This window comes from Pseudorca crassidens, chromosome 17 (assembly GCF_039906515.1).
Source record: "Pseudorca crassidens isolate mPseCra1 chromosome 17, mPseCra1.hap1, whole genome shotgun sequence".
Taxonomy (NCBI): domain Eukaryota; kingdom Metazoa; phylum Chordata; class Mammalia; order Artiodactyla; family Delphinidae; genus Pseudorca; species Pseudorca crassidens.
Genome location: NC_090312.1, coordinates 72900992 through 72923476, shown reverse-complemented (window position 1 = coordinate 72923476; position 22485 = coordinate 72900992). Strand labels below are relative to the sequence as shown.

General features: G+C 42.1%; 2 protein-coding genes across 9 annotated transcripts in view; one reads left to right on the top strand and one right to left on the bottom strand.

Moving 5' to 3' along the window:
• CSPP1 (centrosome and spindle pole associated protein 1) overlaps positions 1 to 12264 on the top strand; it is a 195164-nt gene extending 182900 nt beyond the window's left edge. For 6 of the 7 annotated variants that reach the window (XM_067712141.1, XM_067712143.1, XM_067712146.1 and 3 more), the window contains 4 exons: positions 630 to 693; positions 7469 to 7578; positions 9373 to 9511; positions 11394 to 12264. In XM_067712141.1, the coding sequence (XP_067568242.1) occupies positions 630 to 693; positions 7469 to 7578; positions 9373 to 9511; positions 11394 to 11605 (525 nt within the window). In that variant the 3' untranslated portion in view covers positions 11606 to 12264. Of the gene's footprint in view, positions 1 to 629; positions 694 to 7468; positions 7583 to 9372; positions 9512 to 11393 lie in introns of those variants that run through there. The other variant, XM_067712144.1, reaches the window with a different exon arrangement.
• Positions 12265 to 13367: 1103 nt separating this feature from the next.
• Positions 13368 to 22485, bottom strand: part of ARFGEF1 (ADP ribosylation factor guanine nucleotide exchange factor 1) — a 138599-nt gene continuing 129481 nt past the window's right edge. Inside the window, exons 35-39 of one of the 2 annotated variants that reach the window (XM_067712138.1) lie at positions 20723 to 20862; positions 19093 to 19261; positions 17883 to 18021; positions 16469 to 16586; positions 13368 to 14823 (exon numbers count right to left, since the gene is read on the bottom strand). In XM_067712138.1, the coding sequence (XP_067568239.1) occupies positions 14659 to 14823; positions 16469 to 16586; positions 17883 to 18021; positions 19093 to 19261; positions 20723 to 20862 (731 nt within the window). In that variant the 3' untranslated portion in view covers positions 13368 to 14658. Of the gene's footprint in view, positions 14824 to 16468; positions 16587 to 17882; positions 18022 to 19092; positions 19262 to 20722; positions 20863 to 22485 lie in introns of those variants that run through there. The other variant, XM_067712139.1, reaches the window with a different exon arrangement.

Here is a 22485-nt window from a genome sequence, read left to right as displayed (position 1 = left end):
TCTGGAAGGGAAGTGCAGGGAGGTGGTGTTGGGTGACTTTAGGTTCCTTCCAGTATGTAAGGTGACATTATTGTAAAACTCTCTGTATGTAAATTTCTTACCTCTAATTTGAGAGCTCATTACAAGCCCAACCCTAGCATTATTTTTTCGCTACTCCTATGTCCCTCACTATCTGTGCTATGCCTTTGTGACAGCTGCTGTCACAAGGGGCTCTCATTATCTGAGGGTATGCCTCTCCCCCATGGGACTGAGATCCACTCCAGAACAGAAACTCTTACTCATCTTTGTATCTCCAGTTCCTAACCCAGAGGAAAATAGTAAGTGCACTAAACAGATTTATTGAGAGAATGAATAAATCTCGACAGTGGTTTAAAGACTTTTAAAGTGGGTTCACTGCTTCGTACTCTATTATATTTTTATCAGCAATAATGTAACTCTTAATAAAAGGTCTTTCCTGTATTTTCTGGGCGTTGGAATGTGGTGGAGGAGGGAAGCAGCCAGTTCTACCTCACCCTGTCCTCTTTTGCTAATTTTGGAGAGAGTGTGGAGACTTGTGCCTTAGTACAAATTTGCTGTTTTGCCACGCAGGACTAATAAAAATAGTCATTAATACATGATGTTTCTTTTAGCCCAGAGATGACACTAATGATTTCTTGAAAAATTCATTACTGGAATCTGATAGTGCTTTTATTGGTGAGTATATTTATTTTACCAACCTATTTCTTTAAATATTAAGCATTATTTATACTTAAGTGTTTTTCTCCATACTTAAAAAATCAGTACTTTACTCTTTGTTGTGCAAGATGGTAAAAAAAAAGAGGAATATTTTGTTTTACTAATAATCATCAAATATAACTTAACAAAATTTTCAAAATCAGATACTTAATACAAACACACAAATGAGTACAAGTAAAACTGGGGAAATCTGAATAAGATTGGAGGATTTTTATCAGTATCAGTGTCTTGGGTGTGAGGCTGTTGCTCCTGCCGTACAGAATGCTACCATTGTGGGGAACGAGGCAAACTGTACAAGGGGTCTCCCTTACTGCTTACAAGTGCATGTGAATCCACAGTTATCTTAATAAATATTTTAACAAGCCATAAGAATATAACTTAGTCTTGAGAAGATATGTGAAGGTACATGTACTGCAATAGACACTTATAGTTGTGTACTCTGAACATAAGCATTTCTGCTATCCTAGGGCCATCAGGGAATTCTCCCTTCTACATGTTAGTTTTATTTCATGTCAATTATTTTATATTTTCAAGTGATCAACGTTCCAAACTAGCCTATATTTCTTTCTCAGTTTTTTCTTTTCTAATGAGTTTTTCTTTTGCAAGGAAGTCATAGTGTGGAGAGTGAGTAAAGATAGAGAAATCAGTAGGAAATAGGGATGGGAAGATAGCTCATTAGACGTCAGGGAAATGTGACCAGTTCCTGCTAATAATGAAGACAGTCTGGGGCACTCAAGACAGTGGCTCGGAATATTTCATTACATAGACCTTATACTAGACCAAAGATATGCAGTCTGTCTTGATTAATGGTCACCACAAGCATCCCCTAGTCATGACTGTTGCCACTGTTCTGATGAGTGTGGGTAAGGCTGGTAGTGTGAATGGTTTCTTTTTTTTTTTTTGAGAAGTCACAATCTGCCAAATACAATTTGAATAGGCCTACATCTTTTAAAGAAATTGAGAGGTGGGGGAAGTGGAGAAATGTTGGTCAAAGAGTACAAACGTTCATTTATAAGTTGAATATCTGGGGATATAATGGACAGCATGGCAACTATAGTTAATAATACTGTATTTTATACTTGAAAGTTGTTATGAGAGTAGAACTTTAATGCTCTTACCATAACAACAATAATAACAACAAAGTGGTAATCATGTGAGGTGAAGGATGTGTAAACTAGCCTTATTGTGGTAAACATTTCACAGTCCTCACATTGTGCTCCTTAAACTCACACAGTATGTCAATTATATCTCAATAAAGCTAGGAAAAAGCCCCAAATTGACTGTAATAACAATAAAAAAAGAAATTGAATCAATAATTAATAACCTTCCAAAACAGAAAACACCAGGCCCAGATGGGTTCAGTGGTGAATTCTACCAAACATTTATTGAAGACTTATACCAATTCTCTACAGCCTCTTCTAGAAGATAGAAATAGATGGAATACTCCTAACTCATTCTCTGTGGCCAGCATTACTCTAATACCCAAACCAGAAAAAGACATCATAAGAAAAGAAAACTGTAGATCAGTAGCAAATCGAATCCAACAACGTATAAAGAGAATTATACACCACGACTAAGTAGGATTTATACCAGTTATGAAAAACTGGGTTACATTCAGTGTAATTCATTCAAATATAATTCATTGCTTTAACAGGCTAAAGAAAAAAATCGTCATTATCATCATTATCAATAGATGCAGAAGGATTAAACAAAATCCAACACCTTGTTCATGATAATTGTCAGCAAACTTAGAGGGGGACTTCCTCAACTCCCTAGAGAACATCAACAAAAAACCTACAGCTAGCATTTAGTGATGAGACACTAGCAACTTTTCTGCTAAGATAAGAAACAAGATGAAGATGTCCCCTCTTACCACTCCTCAACGTCATTATGGAAGTCCTAGCTAATTCAGTAAGGCAAGAAAAGGAAATAAAAGGTACACAGATTGGGAAAGGATAAATAATACTGCCTTTGTGCACAGATGACATGATTGTAGGAAATGTGAAAGAATCAATCCCCCACCACCAGAAACCCCCCCCGCATATTAATAAGCAGTTATAGCAAGCTTGCAGAATACCAGGTTAATACACAAGTCAATCATTTTCCAATATACCAGCAATGAACAAGTAGAATTTGAAATTTAAATGCAATATCATTTACATTAGCACCCCCCAAAAGAAACATGTAGATGAAAATCTTACAAAACATGTACAAGATCTATATAAGGACAACTACAGAACTCTCATCAAAGAAATAAAATAACTAAATAAATGGGGAAATATTCCATGTTCATGGATTGGGAGACTCAGTATTGTCAAGATGTCAGTTCTTCCCAACTTGATCTATAGATTCAATGCAATCCCAATAAAAATCCCAGCAAGTTATATTGTGTATATCAACGAACTGATTCTAAAGTTTATATGGAGAGGCAAAATACCCAGAATATCCAACAGAATACTGAAGAAGAAAGAACAGTCAGAGAACTGACTTTCTATAAAGTTACAGTAATCAAGACAGTGTGGTATTGGCAAAAGAACAGACAAATAGATCAGTGGAACAGAATAAATACCCTAGAAATAGACCCAAACAAGTATAGTTAACTGTTCTTTGACAGAAGAACAAAGGCAGTACAGTAGAGAGAAGATTGGACATCTACATGCAAAAAAGTGAATCTAGACACAGACATTACACCCTTCAAAAAAATCAACTCAAAATGGACCACAGAGCTTCCCTGGTGGCGCAGTGGCTGGGGGTCCACCTGCCGATGCAGGGGATGAGGGTTCGTGCCCCAATCCAGGAAGATCCCACATGCCATGGAGTGGCTGAGCCTGCACGTCAGGAGCCTGTGCTCCACACCGGGGAGGCCACGATGGTGGGAGGCCCACGTACCGCAAAAAAAAAAAAAAAAAAAAAAACACACCAAAATGGACCACAGACCTAAAGGAATCAGGCTCCCTGACTTCAGACTATACTACAAAGCTACAGTAATCAGAACAGTATGGTACTGGCACAAAAACAGAAATATAGATCAATGAAACAGGATGGAAAGCCTAGAGATAAACCCACGCACATATGGTCACCTAATCTATGACAGAGGAGGCAACAACATGTGATAGAGAAAAGACAGTCTCTTCAATAAGTGGTGGTGGGAAAACTGGACAGCTACATGTAGAAGAATGAAATTAGAACACTCCCTAACACCATACACAAAAATAAACTCAAAATGGATTAAGGACCTAAATGTTAAGACTGGACACTGTAAAACTCTTAGTGGACCGCCTGGAGGGGTGGGATAGGGAGGGTGGGAGAGAGGGAGATGCAAGAGGGAAGAGATATGGGAACATACGTATATGTATAACTGATTCCCTTTGTTATAAAGCAGAAACTAACACACCATTGTAAAGCAATTATACTCCAATAAAGATGTAAAAAATAAATAAAACTCTCAGAGGAAAACATAGGCAGAACACTCTGACATAAATCACAGCAAGATCTTTTTTGATCCACCTCCTAGAGTAATGAAAATAAAAACAAAAATAAACAAATGGGATTGAAACTTAAAAGCCTTTGCACAGCAAAGGAAACCATAAACAAAACAAAAAGACAACCCACAGAATGGGAGAAAATATTTGCAAATGAAGCAACCAACAAGGGATTAATCTCCAGAATATACAAACAGCTCATGCAGTTCAGTATCCAAAAAACAACCCAATCAAAAACTGGGTGGAAGATCTAAATAGACATTTCTCCGAAGAAGACATACAGATGGCTAAAAAGCACATGAAAAGATGCTCAACATACTAATGATTAGAGAAATGCAAATCAAAATTACGAGGTATCACGTCACACCAGTCAGAATGGCCGTCATCAAAAAAATCTACAATGAATGGTGGAGAGGGTGTGAAGAAAAGGGAACCCTCCTACACTGTTGGTGGGAATGTAAATTGGTATAGCCGATATGGAGAACAGTATGGCGGTTCCTTAAAAAACTAAAAATAGAACTACCATATGACTCAGCAATCCCACTCCTGGGCATATACCCAGAGAAAACCATAATTCAAAAAGATACATGCACTCCAGTTTTCACTGCAGCAGTATTTACAATAGTCAGGACATGGAAGCAACCTAAGTGTCCATCAGCAGAGGAACGGATAAAGAAGATGTGGTATATATATACAGATACAGTGGAATATCACTCAGCCATAAAAAAGAACAAAATAATGCCATTTGCAGCAACATGGATGGACCTAAAGATCATCATACTGAGTGAAGTCAGAGAAAGATAAATATCATATGATATCGCTTATATGTGGAATCTCAAAAAAAAAAAGGTACAAATGAACTTTTTTACAAACCAGAAGTAGAGTCACAGATGTAGAAAACAAACTTTTACCAGGGGGTAAGTGGGGCAGGGGGAGAGATAAATTGGGAGACTGGGATTGACATATACACACTATTATATATAAAATAGATAACCCGCTGTACAGCACAGGGAACTCTGTAATGACCTATATGGGAAAAGGATCTAAAAAAAAAAGTGGATATATGTATATATATAACTGATTCACTTTGCTGTATACCTGAAACTATCACAACATTATAAATCAACCATACTCCAATAAAGATTAAAAAAAAAAAAGGACCATAGACCTAAATGTAAAATGCAAAAACTATAAAACTCCTAGAAGATAACATTGGAGAAAACCTAGAAGAACTTGGGCATGGCAATGGCTTTTTAGATTCAATGCCAGAGCACAATCTATGAGAGAAATAATAGATAAACTGGACTTCATTAAAATTAAACTTCAGTGCTCTGCGAATGACGATATCAAGAGAATAAGACAAACCATAGACTGGAAGAAAATATTTGCAGAAGACACATCTGACAAAGGACTCTTATCCAAAGTACACAAAGAACTCTTAAAACTCAACAAGAAAAGAAACAACCCAATTAAAAGATGGGCAAAAGATCCAGACACTTCACCACAGACAGACAGATGGCAAATAAGCATATGAAAAGGTGCTCCACATCATTTGTCATCAGGGAAATGCAAATCATGTGTCATCAGGGAAATTCAAATTAACACAAGAGATACCACTACATACCTATTAGAATGGGCATGGGACTTCCCTGATGGTCCAGTGGTTAAGTCTGCCTTTCAGCACAGGGGACATGGGTTTGATCCCTGGTGGGGGAACTAAGATCCCACATGCCCCAGGGTAACTAAGCCTGTCAGCTCTGGAGCCTGTGCACCACAACTAGAGAGCCCACATACCACAACTGCTGAGCCTGTGTGCCACAATGAAAGATCCTGCATGCTGCAGCTAAGACCTGACACAGCCAAATAATTTTTTTTTTTTTTTTTTTTTTTTTTTTTGCGGTACACGGACCTCCCACTGTTGTGGCCTCTCCCGTTGCGGAGCACAGGCTCTGGACGCGCAGGCTCAGCGGCCATGGCTCATGGGCCCAGCCGCTCCATGGCATGTGGGATCCTCCCAGACCGGGGCACGAACCTGTGTCCCCTGCATCGGCAGGCAGACTCTCAACCACTGCGCCACCAGGGAAGCCCTTAAGTTTTAATTTTTTCAAAATAAAGTTGGGGTAACAATTCTAAATGTTTTAAGTAATATATTCAACTCCATGGTCAGATAGGCTGTTGGCCCACTTTGAATGGCTATGATCCAAAAGAATGACAATTCCAAGTGTTGGTGAGGATGTGGGCACACTAGAACCTTCTTACAATGTGAAATGGTTCTACCTCCTCCAAATGCTAAACATAGTTACCATAACACCCAGCAATTTCACACCTAGGGAATATACCCCAAAGGGATGAAAACATATGGCCACAAAAAGACATGTACATGAACATTCATAGTAACATTATTAATAATCTCCAACGAAAAACAGTTCAAATGTCCATCAACTGGTGAGTGCATAGGCAAAATGAGAGATATCCATATGGCATAGTATTACTCAGCAGTAAAAACAACAAAAAACAAACAGAAAAGAACTACAGTTGACCCTTAACAACATGGGTTTAACTACATAGGTCCACTGAATAGTTTTTTTTCAATAAATATAGTACCTGTTTTTCCATTTTACAGATCTTTAAACTTAAGTGTGGGGGAAGTCTGTGTTTGATTAGAGATCACAGTATTTGGAATCTTTAGAAGTAGGGTTTGAGTCCTGATTCAGTCCACACTGTTTCAGCTTCCTGCCCTTGGGTGAGTCATTTATCATTTCCTTTGTTTTTGAGGCAGATAGCAGTATGTGGATTTTCAACTGCACAGGGGGTCAGCATCCCTAATCACCATGTTGTTCAAGGGTCAACTGTACTGATACATGGTACAACATAGATGAACCTCAAACACATGCTAAGTGACAGACACAAAATATTACATTGTATAACTCCATTTATATGGAATCTCAGGAATGGTAAATCTCCAGACTGAAGGCAGATCAGTGTTCACATGGGGTTGGCAGGTGGGAGTAGGGAGTGATTTTGCCAGTGAGCACAGGGGAACTTTTTGAGCTGATAGAAATGTTGTAAAACTTTGTAGTGATTGTGCAATTCTATAAAAATCACTGAACTGTGAACATTTATAGTGGGTGAATTTTACTGTATGTTAAATAACATCTTAATAAAGCTATTAAAAGACAGTCTTGGTTTAGTTCTGAATAAAACCATGTGAAATGGTGGATGTTTAAGGCTTCTCCCCGTGTGGCCTCTAGGTGCGTATGGCGAGACATATCCTGCCATCGAGGATGACGCCCTCCCTCTGCCGTCACAGCTGCCCTCTGCGAGGGAGCGCAGGAGGAACAAACTGAAAGGACTCGACTTTGTATGTATGATATGTCCTTTTCTTTTTTCAAGTTTAGGAACGAGAGGTCTGGGTTCTGACCCATGCTAAATTGGTGTAGTCCAATGAAGAGAGAACTTGCTCTGGAATAAGGTGGACATTGGTCTGAACCTAGGCTCTACCACCAAATACTGGATGACCGTGAGCAGGTTATTGGACTCAGGTCATCTGAGTTACAGCATATCTGTAACATTCCTTTTATTGCTGAGTAATATTTCGTTGTATGGATATTCCACTATTGTTTATCCATTCAACAACTGATGGACATTTGGGTTGTTCACAGTTTTTCTGTTATGAATACTGCTGCTTTTAACATTTGCATACAAATTTTATAATGTTTTCATTTCTTTTGCTTGTGTGTGTGTAACACACACATACCTAAGAGTAGAATTGTTGGGTTACATACTAACTACATTTAACATTTTGAGGAACTGCCAGACTGTTTGTTTTCCAAAGTGGCTGCACCGTTTTACATTCCCACCAACAGTCTATGAAGGTTCCAGTTTCTCTACAGGCTGGCCAACATTTGTTAGCGAGTGTAAAGTGATATTTCATTGTGGGTTTGATTTGTATTTTCTTGATTAATGATGTTGAACATCCTTTCTTGTGCTTCTTAGCCATTTGTCGATCTTCTTTGGAGACAGGTCTATTCAAATCCTTTGCCCATTTTCAAATCAGGTTGTCTTTTTATTGTTGAGTCCTAAGTTCTTTATAGATTCTGGATACCAGTCCTATATTAGATATATGACTTGCAGATATTTTCTTGATGGTGTCCATCGAAACACAGAAGCTTCTAATCTTGACAGAGGTACAGCTTATCAATCTTCTTTTTTTGCTTGTGCTTTTGGTGTCGTATCTAAGAAACCATTGCCTAACCCAAGATCATGAAAGTTACTTCTGTGTTTACTTCTAAGAGCTTTATAGTTTTTGCTCTAAAAGTTACATCAGTGAATCCACTTTGAGCTAATTTTTGCAAATGGTGTGAGGTATAGGGGTCCAAATTCATTATTTACACATGGATATTGTTATTCTGGTACCATTTGTTGAAAAGACTCTTCTTTCCCCTAGTGAATTTTATTGGTTTTTCTGCCCGTAAGTATAAGGGCTTATTTCTGGACTCTTCTGTTCCATTCACCTATGTCTATCCTTATGCCAGTACTACCCTGCATTTATTTTTGGCTGCATTGGATCTTCGTTGCTGCACATGGGCTTTCTCTAGTTGCAGTGAGCGGGGGCTACTCTTCGTTGTGGTGCACACGCTTCTCTTGTTGCAGAGCATGGGCTCTAGGTGCACAGGCTTCAGCAGCTGTGGCTCACGGGTTCTAGAACGCAGGCTCAGTAGTTGTGGTGCATGGGCATAGTTGCTCCGTGGCATGTGGGATCTTCCCGGACCAAGGCTCGAACCCATGTCCCCTGCATTGGCAGGCGGATTCTCAACCACTGCACCACAAGACGGAAGCCTCCCGTCTTGATTTTATAGCTGGACTGATTCTTAGCCCCTACGTTGCAGTTTTTTTCCTTTTGTGTTTTATAATTCCCCACCTTTATCCAGTCTGGCAGCATTTATATGTTATCACAAATGCTAACCCTTCATCTAAGCCTGCATGGATAAACATCAGGAGTTAGAATATAAATGCTATAGATTTTCATTTGTTTATATTATGTTCATCACACTATACATTTACCAAGGGCAAGAACAGGTTTTGACTCACTGGTTTATTCTGAACATATTTCACATTAATGATCGTTTCTTAAGTTCTCTTTTCTTAATTACAGGATAACAGTCATCCTAACGTACCACCAGATGGTCTCTCTTTAAAATCTGTATCCAGTGTAAATATCGATCAACTTAGAATGAGAAACGAGGAACGAATGCGAAAACTGAATGAACTTCAGGATAAACCTGTTAATACAGGTAAATGGCCAAGTTTAATAGCCAACAGCAGATTCTGTGAGAACTCTTAAACCTGCTTCATGGAAGTTTTCACTAATGGCTGAGGGACAGAGGAAATGAGTTTTGAAAGCCTTTGAGTTGTAGGGCCTAGAACACAGTAGCTATTCAGCAAAACCAGGACGAAGGATTAATTTTGCATCAGATTCTTTCTGCCAGAGGGGGTACCCTTTTTTGAGTGGATTCTAAACAGATAAGTTTCTGTGTATTAAATATATCCAGGCTTTGCTTTCAGCAGGGAAAATGTTGATCAGTATTGGCATCTCGCTTCCCTGCTGAAGTGAGAGATTATCAGAAGTCAACTTTAAAACCTTGAGTTCTTTGTGTAACACATCTATTATAAATCTGTAGTGCTACAAAGAAAACTTTTTTACCTTTTTACTTGGGCTTCTGTACATAGATATAAACAGAAAATAGATATTTTTTGCTTTAAGTCAAAGTATAGTCTTCTCATCATGCTGGGCGTTGGCCGTCTCTCACTGCTTTGGTGAACAGCAGGTTAAAGCTTATCACTGAGCACAGGCAGGCAGGATGCTTCCTCAGGCAACTAACGAGCTCCTCTGCCAGCCCTAGGCCACCTTCCTTATGGAGATGCTGTTAGTCATTAGGATAATGTGACAATATTATAGTAATAAGCCTTATTAATTAGCTTTAGCAAATAGCAGAGTGGTCTATTTGGACAATTCTCTTTATTGTGTTAAGCTACATTACAATAATTTTCTAATAGCAATTTTCTTAAGATATTTTTTAGATCCAATCTTTAATATTTGTTAATTTAAAACTATACTCAGTCTCTAGGAGTAAGTTGTCATGCATTCTGATGGTGGTAATTTCATACCAAATACCAGCAAACATGGTAAACTGATAGAGCAGTACTGTTCATATCATATCTGGAAAACTGTGGACAGTGGGAAAGGAATGCCTTCTTTTTGGCTAAAAGGCATTTTAATCTGTACTAAGAACTACCTATTCCTCAATTTCTTTTAGAACCAATAAGTTGAATTAATATTTAACAGGGATATATACTTGAGAGAAAATAGACCATTTGAAGACTCTCCTCTTTTTCAGAAGGCTTTCAACTTCTAAACTTTTTTTCTTTTTTTTTTTTAACATTGTCCTTTCAAACAGGAGCTTTTTGGTACGATGTGGATTGATTACTCATTACATTGAGTGCATATGTCCCTTTGCTGAGGTAATCTTTCACAGACCAGGAGATGTAATTTAAAAAAGTAAATAAATAAAGAAATTGACATCACAGGGCAGGAAGACAGATTTTCCTATTATTATTATAATAAGTAAAATACAGATATAGAAGTTGAGTATAACCAGTTAAAAGAATGCAACGTAAGAGCTATATCTCTTAATGGAGTAAACACAACTTCTTAGATAAGGTATAAGAATGGATGTAATTTCATCCCCTAATGCTTTCCTAAAATGACCTTATTTCCTCAAAGCAGTGTTATATTCAGTAGGCTAGGAATATTTCCAAAACCTTGCTAAATTAAAAACAAAGTTTTGCATGGCATCCCTCAGGTGACACAGAGTAAGACTGCTGACACTTCTACAGTCAACATTCGGTGCCATCGCCTTTACTATCCTTGAATCCCTTTGGGTGCTGCTACCAGTACCATGGAGTCACCTTGGTCAGTTGATCGTTTTTTGTTTCTGTTCCTGGGTTTGCTTTCCTACCTCTAAAAGGAGGAGGTCTGAACAAAACAGGACAGTGTAGCACACAGTACTGCGGAGAAGCACAGAGCTCTAATGGGTTAGACTACAGGAGACTTCTGTTCACATGACCTGCCTGCCGCCCGTGTTACCTGAGTCATGTCTCTCTTGCCTCCATTAGATGATGAGAGTTCACTGGTTGACCCTGATGACATCATGAAGCACATGGGTGATGACGGATCGAACTCTGTAGCAACTGAGCCCTGGCTCCGCCCGGGCACCTCAGAAACGCTGAAACGGTTCATGGCAGAGCAGCTGAGGCAGGAGCAGCAGCAGGTTCCTGTAAAACCAGGTACTTTCACTTGGCAGGGCCTGTCTACTGCACACGGTTAAAATAAATTGTATTTGGACCCAGTAGTGCCTTTTAAGGGGAAAAGAATGTGAAATCTGAACCTTAATGATATGTGCTACTTTTGGCCCATACTTGGCAGTTACTTATGTTCCATCTGTATATAAGGTGTAATTTTTTTCCATGATGATATATATGATGTATAGTATGTACATAAATAAAAGGACATGATTATTAAGTTATATAATGTAGAATTGTATAGAATTACTTTTGCACAAATTTTGCCATAAATTAGGATGGTAATGAGCTCTTGGAATCAACTACCGTATGTGCATTATTTAAAATTCTGCTTGTCAGTAAGATAAGGTGAATAAAACACAAGTGTCTTAACAGTACTGTAAAGCCAGAATACTTTGTCATATGTATGTCTGCTATTATCACTATTCAGAATAATTTTTCATTTAGTAAATATACTGGTTATAGCTGTTGCTATGTAATGAGAGAATCAAATGTGCTTATTTCCATGTCCTTTATTAACTACTGATTCAGTATAAATGATGGGAGTTAATGATTATATTCCCGTGAGCCATGCACTTAAGTGTCACATCTTTCTGCCTCTATTTTTGTGCCAATGAAGGCATTACGTTTGCTATTTATATGATTTAACTACTTATTGATAAAAATAAATTATTTTTATTACAAATGTCAATTTCTTATTTTAACTGGAATTGAGGTTTCTAGACAAGGTGTTCTAGAAGTTGAAGAGAGGCAGGAACACCCAGGGGTAAAGGATGGGGATTGGAATCCTTGCCGCGCCACTGTGGACCCTTGGGTGAGTTAGTTTTTCTAATCACTCCCTCCCTAAGAGGTGCCTTTAAAAAGGTAAAGACTAATTCAAATTCTTGGAAATAATTCTTAGAGTCCAGCACTGTGACTGACAGCTAAGAACACCCCCAGGCACTGATTGCACGTTTCCACTGATGTAATTAATGGGACACAAGATCAGATAGGTCTACCTCAAGTGTGAAACTTCTGATATTTTGAATTTCAGCTGCATGTAAATTGCATGCTGATGTTTGTAATCGAATCATTTATTTTACTTAAAGATTTTTCTTCTTATATCTTCATCTGAAAGTAATATGAAAGCCTCCATTTCTGCTAGAGAAGAGTCCTGATATGATACCATACAGTAACAAATCGCCAGGTCATTTGAAACACTTACCGTCAGAGGCCAGAAGGTCACGGTGGCTCCTGGCTGTAGCATCCAGCTGGGCTTGAGCAGGGCTGTGTCTTGGAGGTAATAAATGTAGTGCACTTATAAATGCTCTGTTCACAGTGACTACTCACGATCTAAGAGATGCTACAGCAAAGACCAAACACGTCTCCTGTTTTTTAACACAACCATCAAAATAAATAGTCTTGACATGTTCTATTTTCCTTTTCACGCTGTCATACCATCAACTTGGACTCCGAGGACACACGATGGCAGCCCTGTAAAGTGCTCCAAAGTTAACTTCAACTTTAGCTCCTTCTCTCAGGATTCAAATAGTGCAGCCTTATTCTGGGTTAATAAATACACAAAATATTAAATTATGAATAGCCTATAGTTGAGAAAGCAGGATATGGGGGAGGCTGTAATGCCAGAAGCTGGAAAGAAACTATCAATCAGAACTAAAGAGCATCATTGAATTTACATGTAGCTGTGAATGAGAATATCCTTTTCCCGGTTGCATGGCTTTTAATTAAAAAAAAAAAAAAGTCAATGAAACATGGGGCTGTGGATTACACAGGTTTTGATTGCACTGATGAAATAATCCAAAAACTTTATTGACCTATAACCTGATTAGAATATGCCAGATGAGAATCAATATTGTACAGAAAGTTGTACAGAATTTTTTTTACATAGAAAACTTTACATCTGTACCATATACATTTTATCCATCTGAAAAAATTTTCTACATCCACTGTTAATACGGAATGCTTGACAATCTTGTCGTTTTGTTTAACCATCAGAGCACAATTCACAGTATGAACACATTTCCAGTAAATCTAACTTCCCCAAACCATGCCAGATTTGTTATTTTAATATATTCAACATTAAATTCTGTACATAGAGTAAAATCTAAATCAAGCCCCGCCACCCAAAAGAAAAGAAAAGGAAGTGACAGCAACCGAGAGTCATTTTGCAGTGATTCAAGTTTCGGTTCATGAAGGATCATTCTATTTTAATGGCTCATCTTTAAAAGTCCGAAGAGAAGTGTATTACAGGTGGTTATGTCAGCAGGGATATTTTCTACTTTCTTTGTTGTTGATCATGACAAGTGTCAGCCACAACAGCTTCTGGGCTTGTTAAACCCTCAAAGTAATCACCCCCTAAAAAGGGCAAAACCAAAATCCCCACAAAATAAAAAAGACAAAAAGCTCAACCCAGATGTTTAGTGCATTTGACAAAATATTATAGGTACTTAGCAAATGAATAAGAAAATAAAGAAAGAAAATAAAACAGTGCAGGAAGAACTATATAATGTTTAAGATTTTTATATTACAGACCTGCATCTCTGTACAATTTTTCACAGAAGGATGATTACCAGTATCTCAGATAGCCTGAGTGTGCAAAAATCTTCAGAATAAGAATACCATAGTTGCTTAATATCTTTTACCATGAACAATAATTTCTTCTTCTCCCCCCAACCCCCAATTATAAACATTTTATCCTTCAAAATACAGCTCTCCTGAGTTGTACTTCTTGCAGAAGTTCAAATCTTTACATCTAGAGTTCTTTGGGTAAGTTTCACTTCCATACCTGCCAGAAATATGTGGGGCTCTCCCTGCCACCGAGGACAGGGAAGGACACGGGAGCATATAAGCTGACACTGTGGGAAAAAAAGCTCGTGAACCCAACACGACAAACAATCCATCAGGTTACAAAAAGGGACTGGAGCACTGCAGGTTCGAGCTGAAGTTCTAAGCTTCTTTATCAGTAACCCTTAGACACTGCAATTCAGAGAAACCATTTTTCAGGTAGGAAACCTCAGCTCCGGCGTCCTTTTGAAGAACGGAGGGATGTAAACGCCAACAGAAAAATATTAACTTCCCATCATTGCTTGTTTGTTCCAAGTTCCTGTTCAGGTGGTTGTGATATCTGAAAAACTACTCCAATTCGCAGAAAAAATCTTCTAAGAACAGCACGAAGTTCAGGAATCAAGTCAAATTGCATAATTTCACATAAGAGAGGGTAGTAGAATGATGCGTGAGCTTTAAACTGGGGGGAAACGAATTTCTCTGTTAGTAGTGCTTGCACTGCAAACCACAGAACCTCAAAGTGCCCTGAGAGGCAACCCACTTGGGGGCAAGGCCCTGATGGGTGAAGACCGGAGACGCGTCTGCATAAAGCAGTGATTATTGATCATGCAACTGAAAGATTGAGAAGTGTTCAAAACTTAATACATACATTATTCACTTGGTTATCTATCCTTATTTTGAAAAACATTTTCCATTACATTTCCTTGACAAACTTATGACAAACGTTTAGTATTTATCATTGTTTTCCCTGGGTAATAAGCAAAAGAAGGAAGCCAAGCAAGACCCACAGCTGAGTTTTTATAAGCTATGGGGTACTGAAACTGCATCTTTTATTTGGTAAATAAAATTTTAATTTTTAGGGAAAATTCTACCTAATACTGCAATACAAAATATGAGGTCTCCAAGCAAAGATTATACCTTCTATATTTATAGTTTAACTGATACACTTTGTATTTTTGCTGTAGTTCTGAATACTAGTCGTCTGCCTATTTTCTGTCCTTTTCTGCTCTCCGCACCCCACAAGCTACAAGTAAGCAGTAATGACACACCGTGGTCAGAAAGCAAACTGTGGAATAAGGCAGACGGGTTGGAAGTCCTTCTCGGCCACTTGGCTGTTGGTGCCTTAAGTTACTTCTCCAAGCTTTACCTGGCCCACGGGTCAGAGGGACACACACGTGGACAGAGCATGCCACTTGGGACGGCTATCTGTGGGGCACCGAGTAGCATTACATGGCCTCTACGGGGTCCCAAACACCACCATGGCCTGACGTGTCAAAATTCAGGCCACCAGACTAGGCATTTTTAAAACCTATTCAGGGATCACAGTAACCCATTTCCATTTTAGTGGGCTGAAAGTTGCTACATTTTTTAAAGAGTGAAATGCGTATTTCTGAAAACTAAATATATATATATATATATATGTATAATATATATATATTATACATATATACATACACACACACACACAGCTATGCATTTATATTTCATCTTTATTTCTACTGGCTTAAAAGTCTTAAATGAGTTTATGGCCCATTCACTAGATGCTCTGGGTCGCATGGAACCAATCAAAATGCCAAAGGAATGGCTGAATCCTAGAGCACAGGCCTGAGGCCCAGATGCAGCCGTGGTTGGGGGCGGATGGAGGGAGGGCTGGTCAGCAGTTTTTTGTTGTTTTTTCGGGGGTTTTTTTTGGTATGCAGGCCTCTCACTCACTGCTGTGGCCTCTCCCGTTGCGGAGCACAGGCTCCGGACGCGCAGGCTCAGCAGCCATGGCTCACGGGCCCAGCCGCTCCACGGCATGTGGGATCTTCCCGGACCGGGGCACGAACCCGTGTCCCCTGCATTGGCAGGCGGACCCTCGACCACTGCGCCACCAGGGAAGCCCTGGTCAGCAGTTTTGAAAATGGGGCAGAATGGGAGTTGACCATGTGCAGGAACCCAAGTCACTTGTCAGGGTATCTTTAGGATCCCTCCCCTACTGAACCCCTACAGAATCACTGACTGGAGAACTCGGCGGGGTGAGGAGGGAGCAGGGAGCGCCAGTGAGGTGCGAGCAGCAGGGGCCGCAGCCCGGATGCCAGTGAGGCTCGGGGTGCTGTACTTACCCTGTTGTCGCTGATCTTCAGGACTTTAGTTAGAAACAAAAGCAGTAAGTTAGTCCAGGCTTCCCGATGACTTTCCGATGTTAGGGTAAGGAAGTAACTCAGGGCTTCACTGCAGACACTGGAACAGAAAAGGTTCCCTGTCACATGTGCTCGCACACCTGCTGGTATGACATTCACAGAGAACAACTGAGACGAGGAGGGCAGTGGTTCTTAGGAACCTGCCAGACGCCTTGTGTTTACATTAACTGGAGTGTCAACATAAACATTTATACGTTTGCCAAATAAAAATACCAGAAGAAGCCACTGCAGCTTACCAGGAAACAGTTTCCAAGTTTCATTGAATGCAAAGCCACCGTGCAGGAGCACATACAGGCTTGGCATCAGGAGACCTGGGCTGAAACCTGGAGTGACCCTTCCCCTCCTGCATTGTGACCGGGACGCTTCTAGGCCTTAACAGTCTCATCAACAAGATGGGGAAACAGAGCCCAGGTGACCGCTTGGCGTTCTAAAATGAATTTAATTGGTCTCTGAGAACATCTATTCCCCCAGGAAGACACAAAACTACAATGTAGGGGCTTCCCTGGTGGCGTAGTGGCTAAGAGTCCGCCTGCCAATGCAGGGGACACGGGTTTGAGCCCTGGTCCGGGAAGATCCCACATGCCATGGAGCAACTAAGCCCGCGATCCACAACTACAGAGCCTACACTCTAGAGCCCGTGAGCCACAACTACTGAAGTCTGTGCGTCTAGAGCCCGAGCTCCGCAGCAGGAGAAGCCACCGCAATGAGAAGCCCGCGCACCGCAACGAAAAGTAGCCCCTGCTCGCCGCAACCAGAGAAAGCCCGCACGCAGCAGCGAAGACCCAACGCAGCCAAAAATAAATAAATAAATAAAAACACAATGTAAACAGCAGTATTCCTTCTGAATGGCATGTTTCATTCTTAGTGTGAATTTAAATTTTAAAGGACAGAATCTTAACATGTCATGAAGTAAAAATGGAGTGCAAACAAAACAAAACACCAATAGAAACTCCACACACTTTTTCAAACTAAACGCAGGCAGGAAGGTTTTCACTTTCATAGATGGATTGGTTTGTAAAAATGGAGCTACCTATGGCATGAAAAAAAGCCTAAAGATTACAGCATTTGAAAATTTTAAGACACAGAACTTGCTCCTTTGTCCTGTAGCAGCAAAAACAGACGTAATTTGCTTGCATCTCACCAACTGTGTGAGAGCACGTTTGTCTGTAAGACTGTTTAAGTTCCACAATCTCCTCCTCAGGCCCCAAGCCGGGCAGGGCTGTGGACTCGGTGTTGTGTGTCCATCCCCATCCCCGTCCCACACACACCGCGCGGCCCTTCCCGCTCTGAACCGAGCCGCGTGGGCCAAAGCCAGGAACCCAGCCCCGAGTCTTACTTTAAAAGCCTCTGCTGGACCTCCTCCCAGGCGCTGGCCCGGCTCTCATCCATGTACATCCGGAATAGAATGCGCAGCCCACAGGCCAGGCTGCTTGTCTCCTGCTTCAGAAGGTTGGGTTTGGATTTGCCCTTGAAGCCTGCAGAAGGGGGAAGGGCCGCGTTAGCGGGAGGAGACGCATCTCACGTGGAGGCAAAACAGCCTGCGTGGAGCCCATGTGCGTCCAGCCGTGGCGCCCAGGCCTCGTGCCCTCCACGGGGACAGGGTCACACGGAGAAGGCACTGATACCTGTGCGGGGGTGGGGGGAGGTGCCTAGTCGGGTACTTTTGGGTTTAGAACTCCCTCCCCTCAAGCTGGGGACCCGAGATACAGAACAGCTTTGCCTGGGAAGGCACAACTCTTCAAACGAGACACACTTCAGCTCCGGGCACCCTGCGCAGGCTACACCCCGGCAATGGGGAGAATGGGCCAAAGGTGAGCAGCCCGGGGAGGGGGAAGGGGGAAGCGGGGGACAGGGAGGGCCTGGGGAAGTGAAGAGCCTGGTGACCTTGGCAGGAACAGTCCCAGCTGAACGGTGGCCACAACTTGGGTTGAATAAAGGGGAAAAGATAAGTATAGACGACTCCTTACAGAAGTGAGGTTGTGAACGGAGGAGAATGAACAAAGCCTGGGTGGGTTTAATGAGGAGCTAGAGAGACACTGGGCATAAAATAAATCACGCAAATGTAAGGCACCCAACACTGTCAGAAGAGTTTGTTGTTTAAGGAAGGGCAGCTTCCTTCTGTTTTCTGCATGTTCTGCAGCCTCTCACTCTCTGGCACCGTTTTGCACCTAATAGGTACTAAGTAAGTATTTCTTAAATAAAAAATTAGCTATGTCAGTAAAATTATTATAAAGCTTGTTTTTTACTTAAAATTTCCAACTTGTTCAAAAACAAATCTACCTCCCACTTCAAAGCCCTGCACTTCCCTTCTGAGGTCTGGCCTCAGGAAAGGGCAGCTTGTAGCATGCAGCCGGTGTCGACAGGAAGGCCCAGACTGGGTAAACAAGACGAAAGACAGTTTGAAAATCAGTCACTTAACAGTTTGGCTAAACACAGGGGAGACCAATCTACCCAGGCAGCTATCTGGCTTTTTATAAACCAGAGAAAGGCCTGTGGTACGGTGGCGCGGTTCACTGGGCAGGCAGGGGACCCCATCCACAGCTTACCCGCCTTCCACAGAGCCGTCCTCTGGTCATTGTTGGAGTTAAATGCTTTTGCAAATCTGTGTGACTCCAACAAGCAGTCCAGCAGCTTGAAGAGTTGTTGCGATGTTAGAAAGCGATACATTCCTTGGTCCTGAGTATCAACTCGAACGTCAAAGTCCACAGCGTCTCTCTTCGGGAAACAAACCACCGCAGCACACGCACCCCGTCACAGAGGTCAGTGAATTTAGAACTCAGGGCTCCCCGAAGACCCGTTTATGAGCAAGCCACAGAACTTAATCTGTGCTGCCTCAACAGAAAACGTCCACCTTTTGCTATTAAATTTCCGGAAGCTTCATTCTGTGCATCCTAGTCGCCTCCGATGTCTTCAGCTCCCTCCCCACAGTTCCTGACCCCAGAGCTCTGCACCCACCGACCTGGACCCCGGCCCCTTCCTCGCCCTCCCCACGTCCTCGCTTCTCTTCACCAGTTTGAGGCCAGGGACTGTGAGTATAAATATTCTCGTGCATAAACCCCTCACCTCCTCTTTTTAGTAACTGGCTGGCAAAACCGCCTACTCCGTTGTACCGCACAATACGCAAGACTGGAGAAGAGCGGGCTTTCCCTTTAGATCCAGGGGCTCCGGGTGCTGCCCTGCAATGCCTCCACACCCCCCTAGCCCACTCTGCTGAACCCCTCACTCGTGTTTTTCTCTTCTCTCCTCAAGGACCTAAAACTTTCTTCCCAGCCTCACCTGGTAGATGTATGACTTTGCTTCCTATCTCAGTGAGAAAACAGAAGAATCTCCCACAGACTCCGGCCACCAGACAGACCAACCTGCCGAGACTTTCTAACCCACCCACTTTGCGTGCCCTCCTGTTACCATCGCGAACTGTCTGTGCTGCTTATTCCAGGCGCCCCCAGGACTCTGCGCCAGGTGCCCCTCCATTCGCTCTGAAAGACGCTCTAGCAACTGTCCCTCCCTCTTCTGCACTGTCTCTCTCTCTCTCTCCCGGAGGAGAGTTTTCCAGGCTGCCATACTGCCAACCTTAGTGACAAAACAAAGCAAACCCTTCTCTTGAGCCCCTCATCCTCCCCCCGCGATTAGTCCATTTCTCTGTACCCTCTCTTAACAGCAGAACTCCTTGACAGACTTATGGATATCTGCCGTCTGCAATTCCTCTCTTCTCTTGTACCCATTTTAATAATGCTTTTGTATCAACATTACAATTAAACACAACGTCAAGGTCAACCAAAGTCCACCAAATTGCTGGAGCAATTCTCTAGGGCAACTGTCGGGTGGCTTCTCACCTGCTCTACGGAACACCTGACAGGGCTGATCACACCCTTCTTCTCAGAACACCCTCCTCACCTGACTTGCAGGGCAGCGCTTTCTCCCGGCCTCCCCTGGCCTCCCTGGCTCTTGTCTTTAGGCAAGAGGACAAGAACCTGCCTCATCACCTGGAGCTCTAAACCACAGAGGCCCCCAGGCTCGGTCCCTGACCCTCCTCCCGGCTCTGTCCACTTCGTCAGTCCCACGGTTTAAAAGGACATCTATGTGGCTGTGGTCTCTAGCTTGACCTGTGCTCTGAAGCCCAGGCTGTGGCGCTAACTCCCCATTCAACAACAAGCAGTGGCCCTCGCACCCGCTCACCTGCGCTGCGGCTAAGTTTTCCGCGTCCTCCTTCTTACTTGTGGCAGGAAAGAACACGATGCTGTCGATGGTCTGGATGAGTTCCAGCTGCACAACACATTTAATCAACAGGGCGGCAAACAATTTTTGTTCTGGAAATTCTGTGAGGAAACCCACCCCAATGCACATGCAAACAAAAATTATTTTGAATCCTTTATAATTTCTATGACATTACAATGCTAAGGAAACATTAACACGTATGAAGGTAACCTGCACACATCACACTGAGGACAGCCTGCTTCTGCACATAAGCACTACTCAGTAAAAGCTTCATTTAATCGATATTTAGAAAAGCCTTAGAAAATTACCTTTTTAAGTAAACAAAAATATTCAAAATGACTTAGAACAGTGAATATGTTCAAGAAGGTTCCACTACAAATTTTAAGACTTAGATTATTCCTCAATAAAATGTATCAAATGGATTAAAAGCTACAATTTTAATAGCATTTACTGTAAACCCAAGTTTGACCTTTAACTAGAGGTAATATAAAAACCTCAACCAGAAGAAGACAACGGGAACTAGATCTGTGAGGCAGGAAGCGAGGGGCAGACAAGAATTCTGACCACTGGGACGATACTGTGGGTCAACCAGAGCACATGTTTTCTTTGGATCCAGGTGGGTAGCTGTAGCTAAAATGACCCCATGTTTCCAAAGGGATTCATAAGCACAGAAGTCTATGAAGAGTTCCGCTAAGTGCGTGACCATAAAAGTAAGCACACTGGAAGTAACCGGTGCTCAGGCACTGCGTCCCTCTGGCCTGAACGACTGCGCTCGATGGGCCGTTTCCTTAAGGAGAGACATGATCACGGAAGGGTTTCCACTTCACTGGCCATCGGGTAAGCAAACGTAGAAATAAATGCAAGGCTCAGAACAACGACTCAACAGCTGAGGAGCTGCGAGACCCAGCGGCGCTGGCCCAGCCCCAAGGTCGGTTCTCAGGGTGGCTCTTGGGGACCTGCACAGCCGCCCACGGCGAGGGCGCTGCCTGTCCATCGGCCTCAGGGCAGCGGCTCCAGCACTGGACGACTGACTGGACAGTCCTTCAGTTTTTTCCCACTTTGCTATTATTAAAAACTCCCTTTTCTGACCCCAATTTCAAGAAGTTAGTTTTGTTTTGTTTTGGGCCGTGCGGGATCTTAATTTCCCGACCAGGGACTGAACCCGGGCCACGGCAGTGAAAGCGCCGAGTCCTAACCACTGGACTTCCAGGGAATTCCCCAATTTCTACAAGTTAAATTCAGGTTTTAGGGATTTGGGGGAGATAGCAAAACAACTTGCTTAAATTTATTCTTATTTAGGTCATAACGCCTCCTTTCCAGAGAGTTTTCAGAAATGCTGATGTACTGAACATTTAGTTCTTAGTACCAGATCTCAAGTCAAAGAATATAAGAAATCCAAGACACCCCCAGTCCCGGGGGCAGGGCATCCTGGCCGCGCGCCTGGACTCGCGGGGACGCTCGGGAGGGGCTGGCGCCTAAGGAGACGCGTCCTCCTCAGCTCCAGTGTCAGCTGGGCGGGCATTCAGAGCTGTCGGCTGGGGAGCTCAGAGCTCTCCATGCCTCCCGGGGTCCTTTCAGAACTTCAGGAGGAACTTGGTCTCATCAGCAACGACCAACTGCATGTTTGGGGGACAGTACCTATTTGAACAAATTTCGTTCACAAGGGTTGACAGTGCCAAGGGTCATATTAGGCGACCATTTCACTGGGTCACCAAAGGACGGGG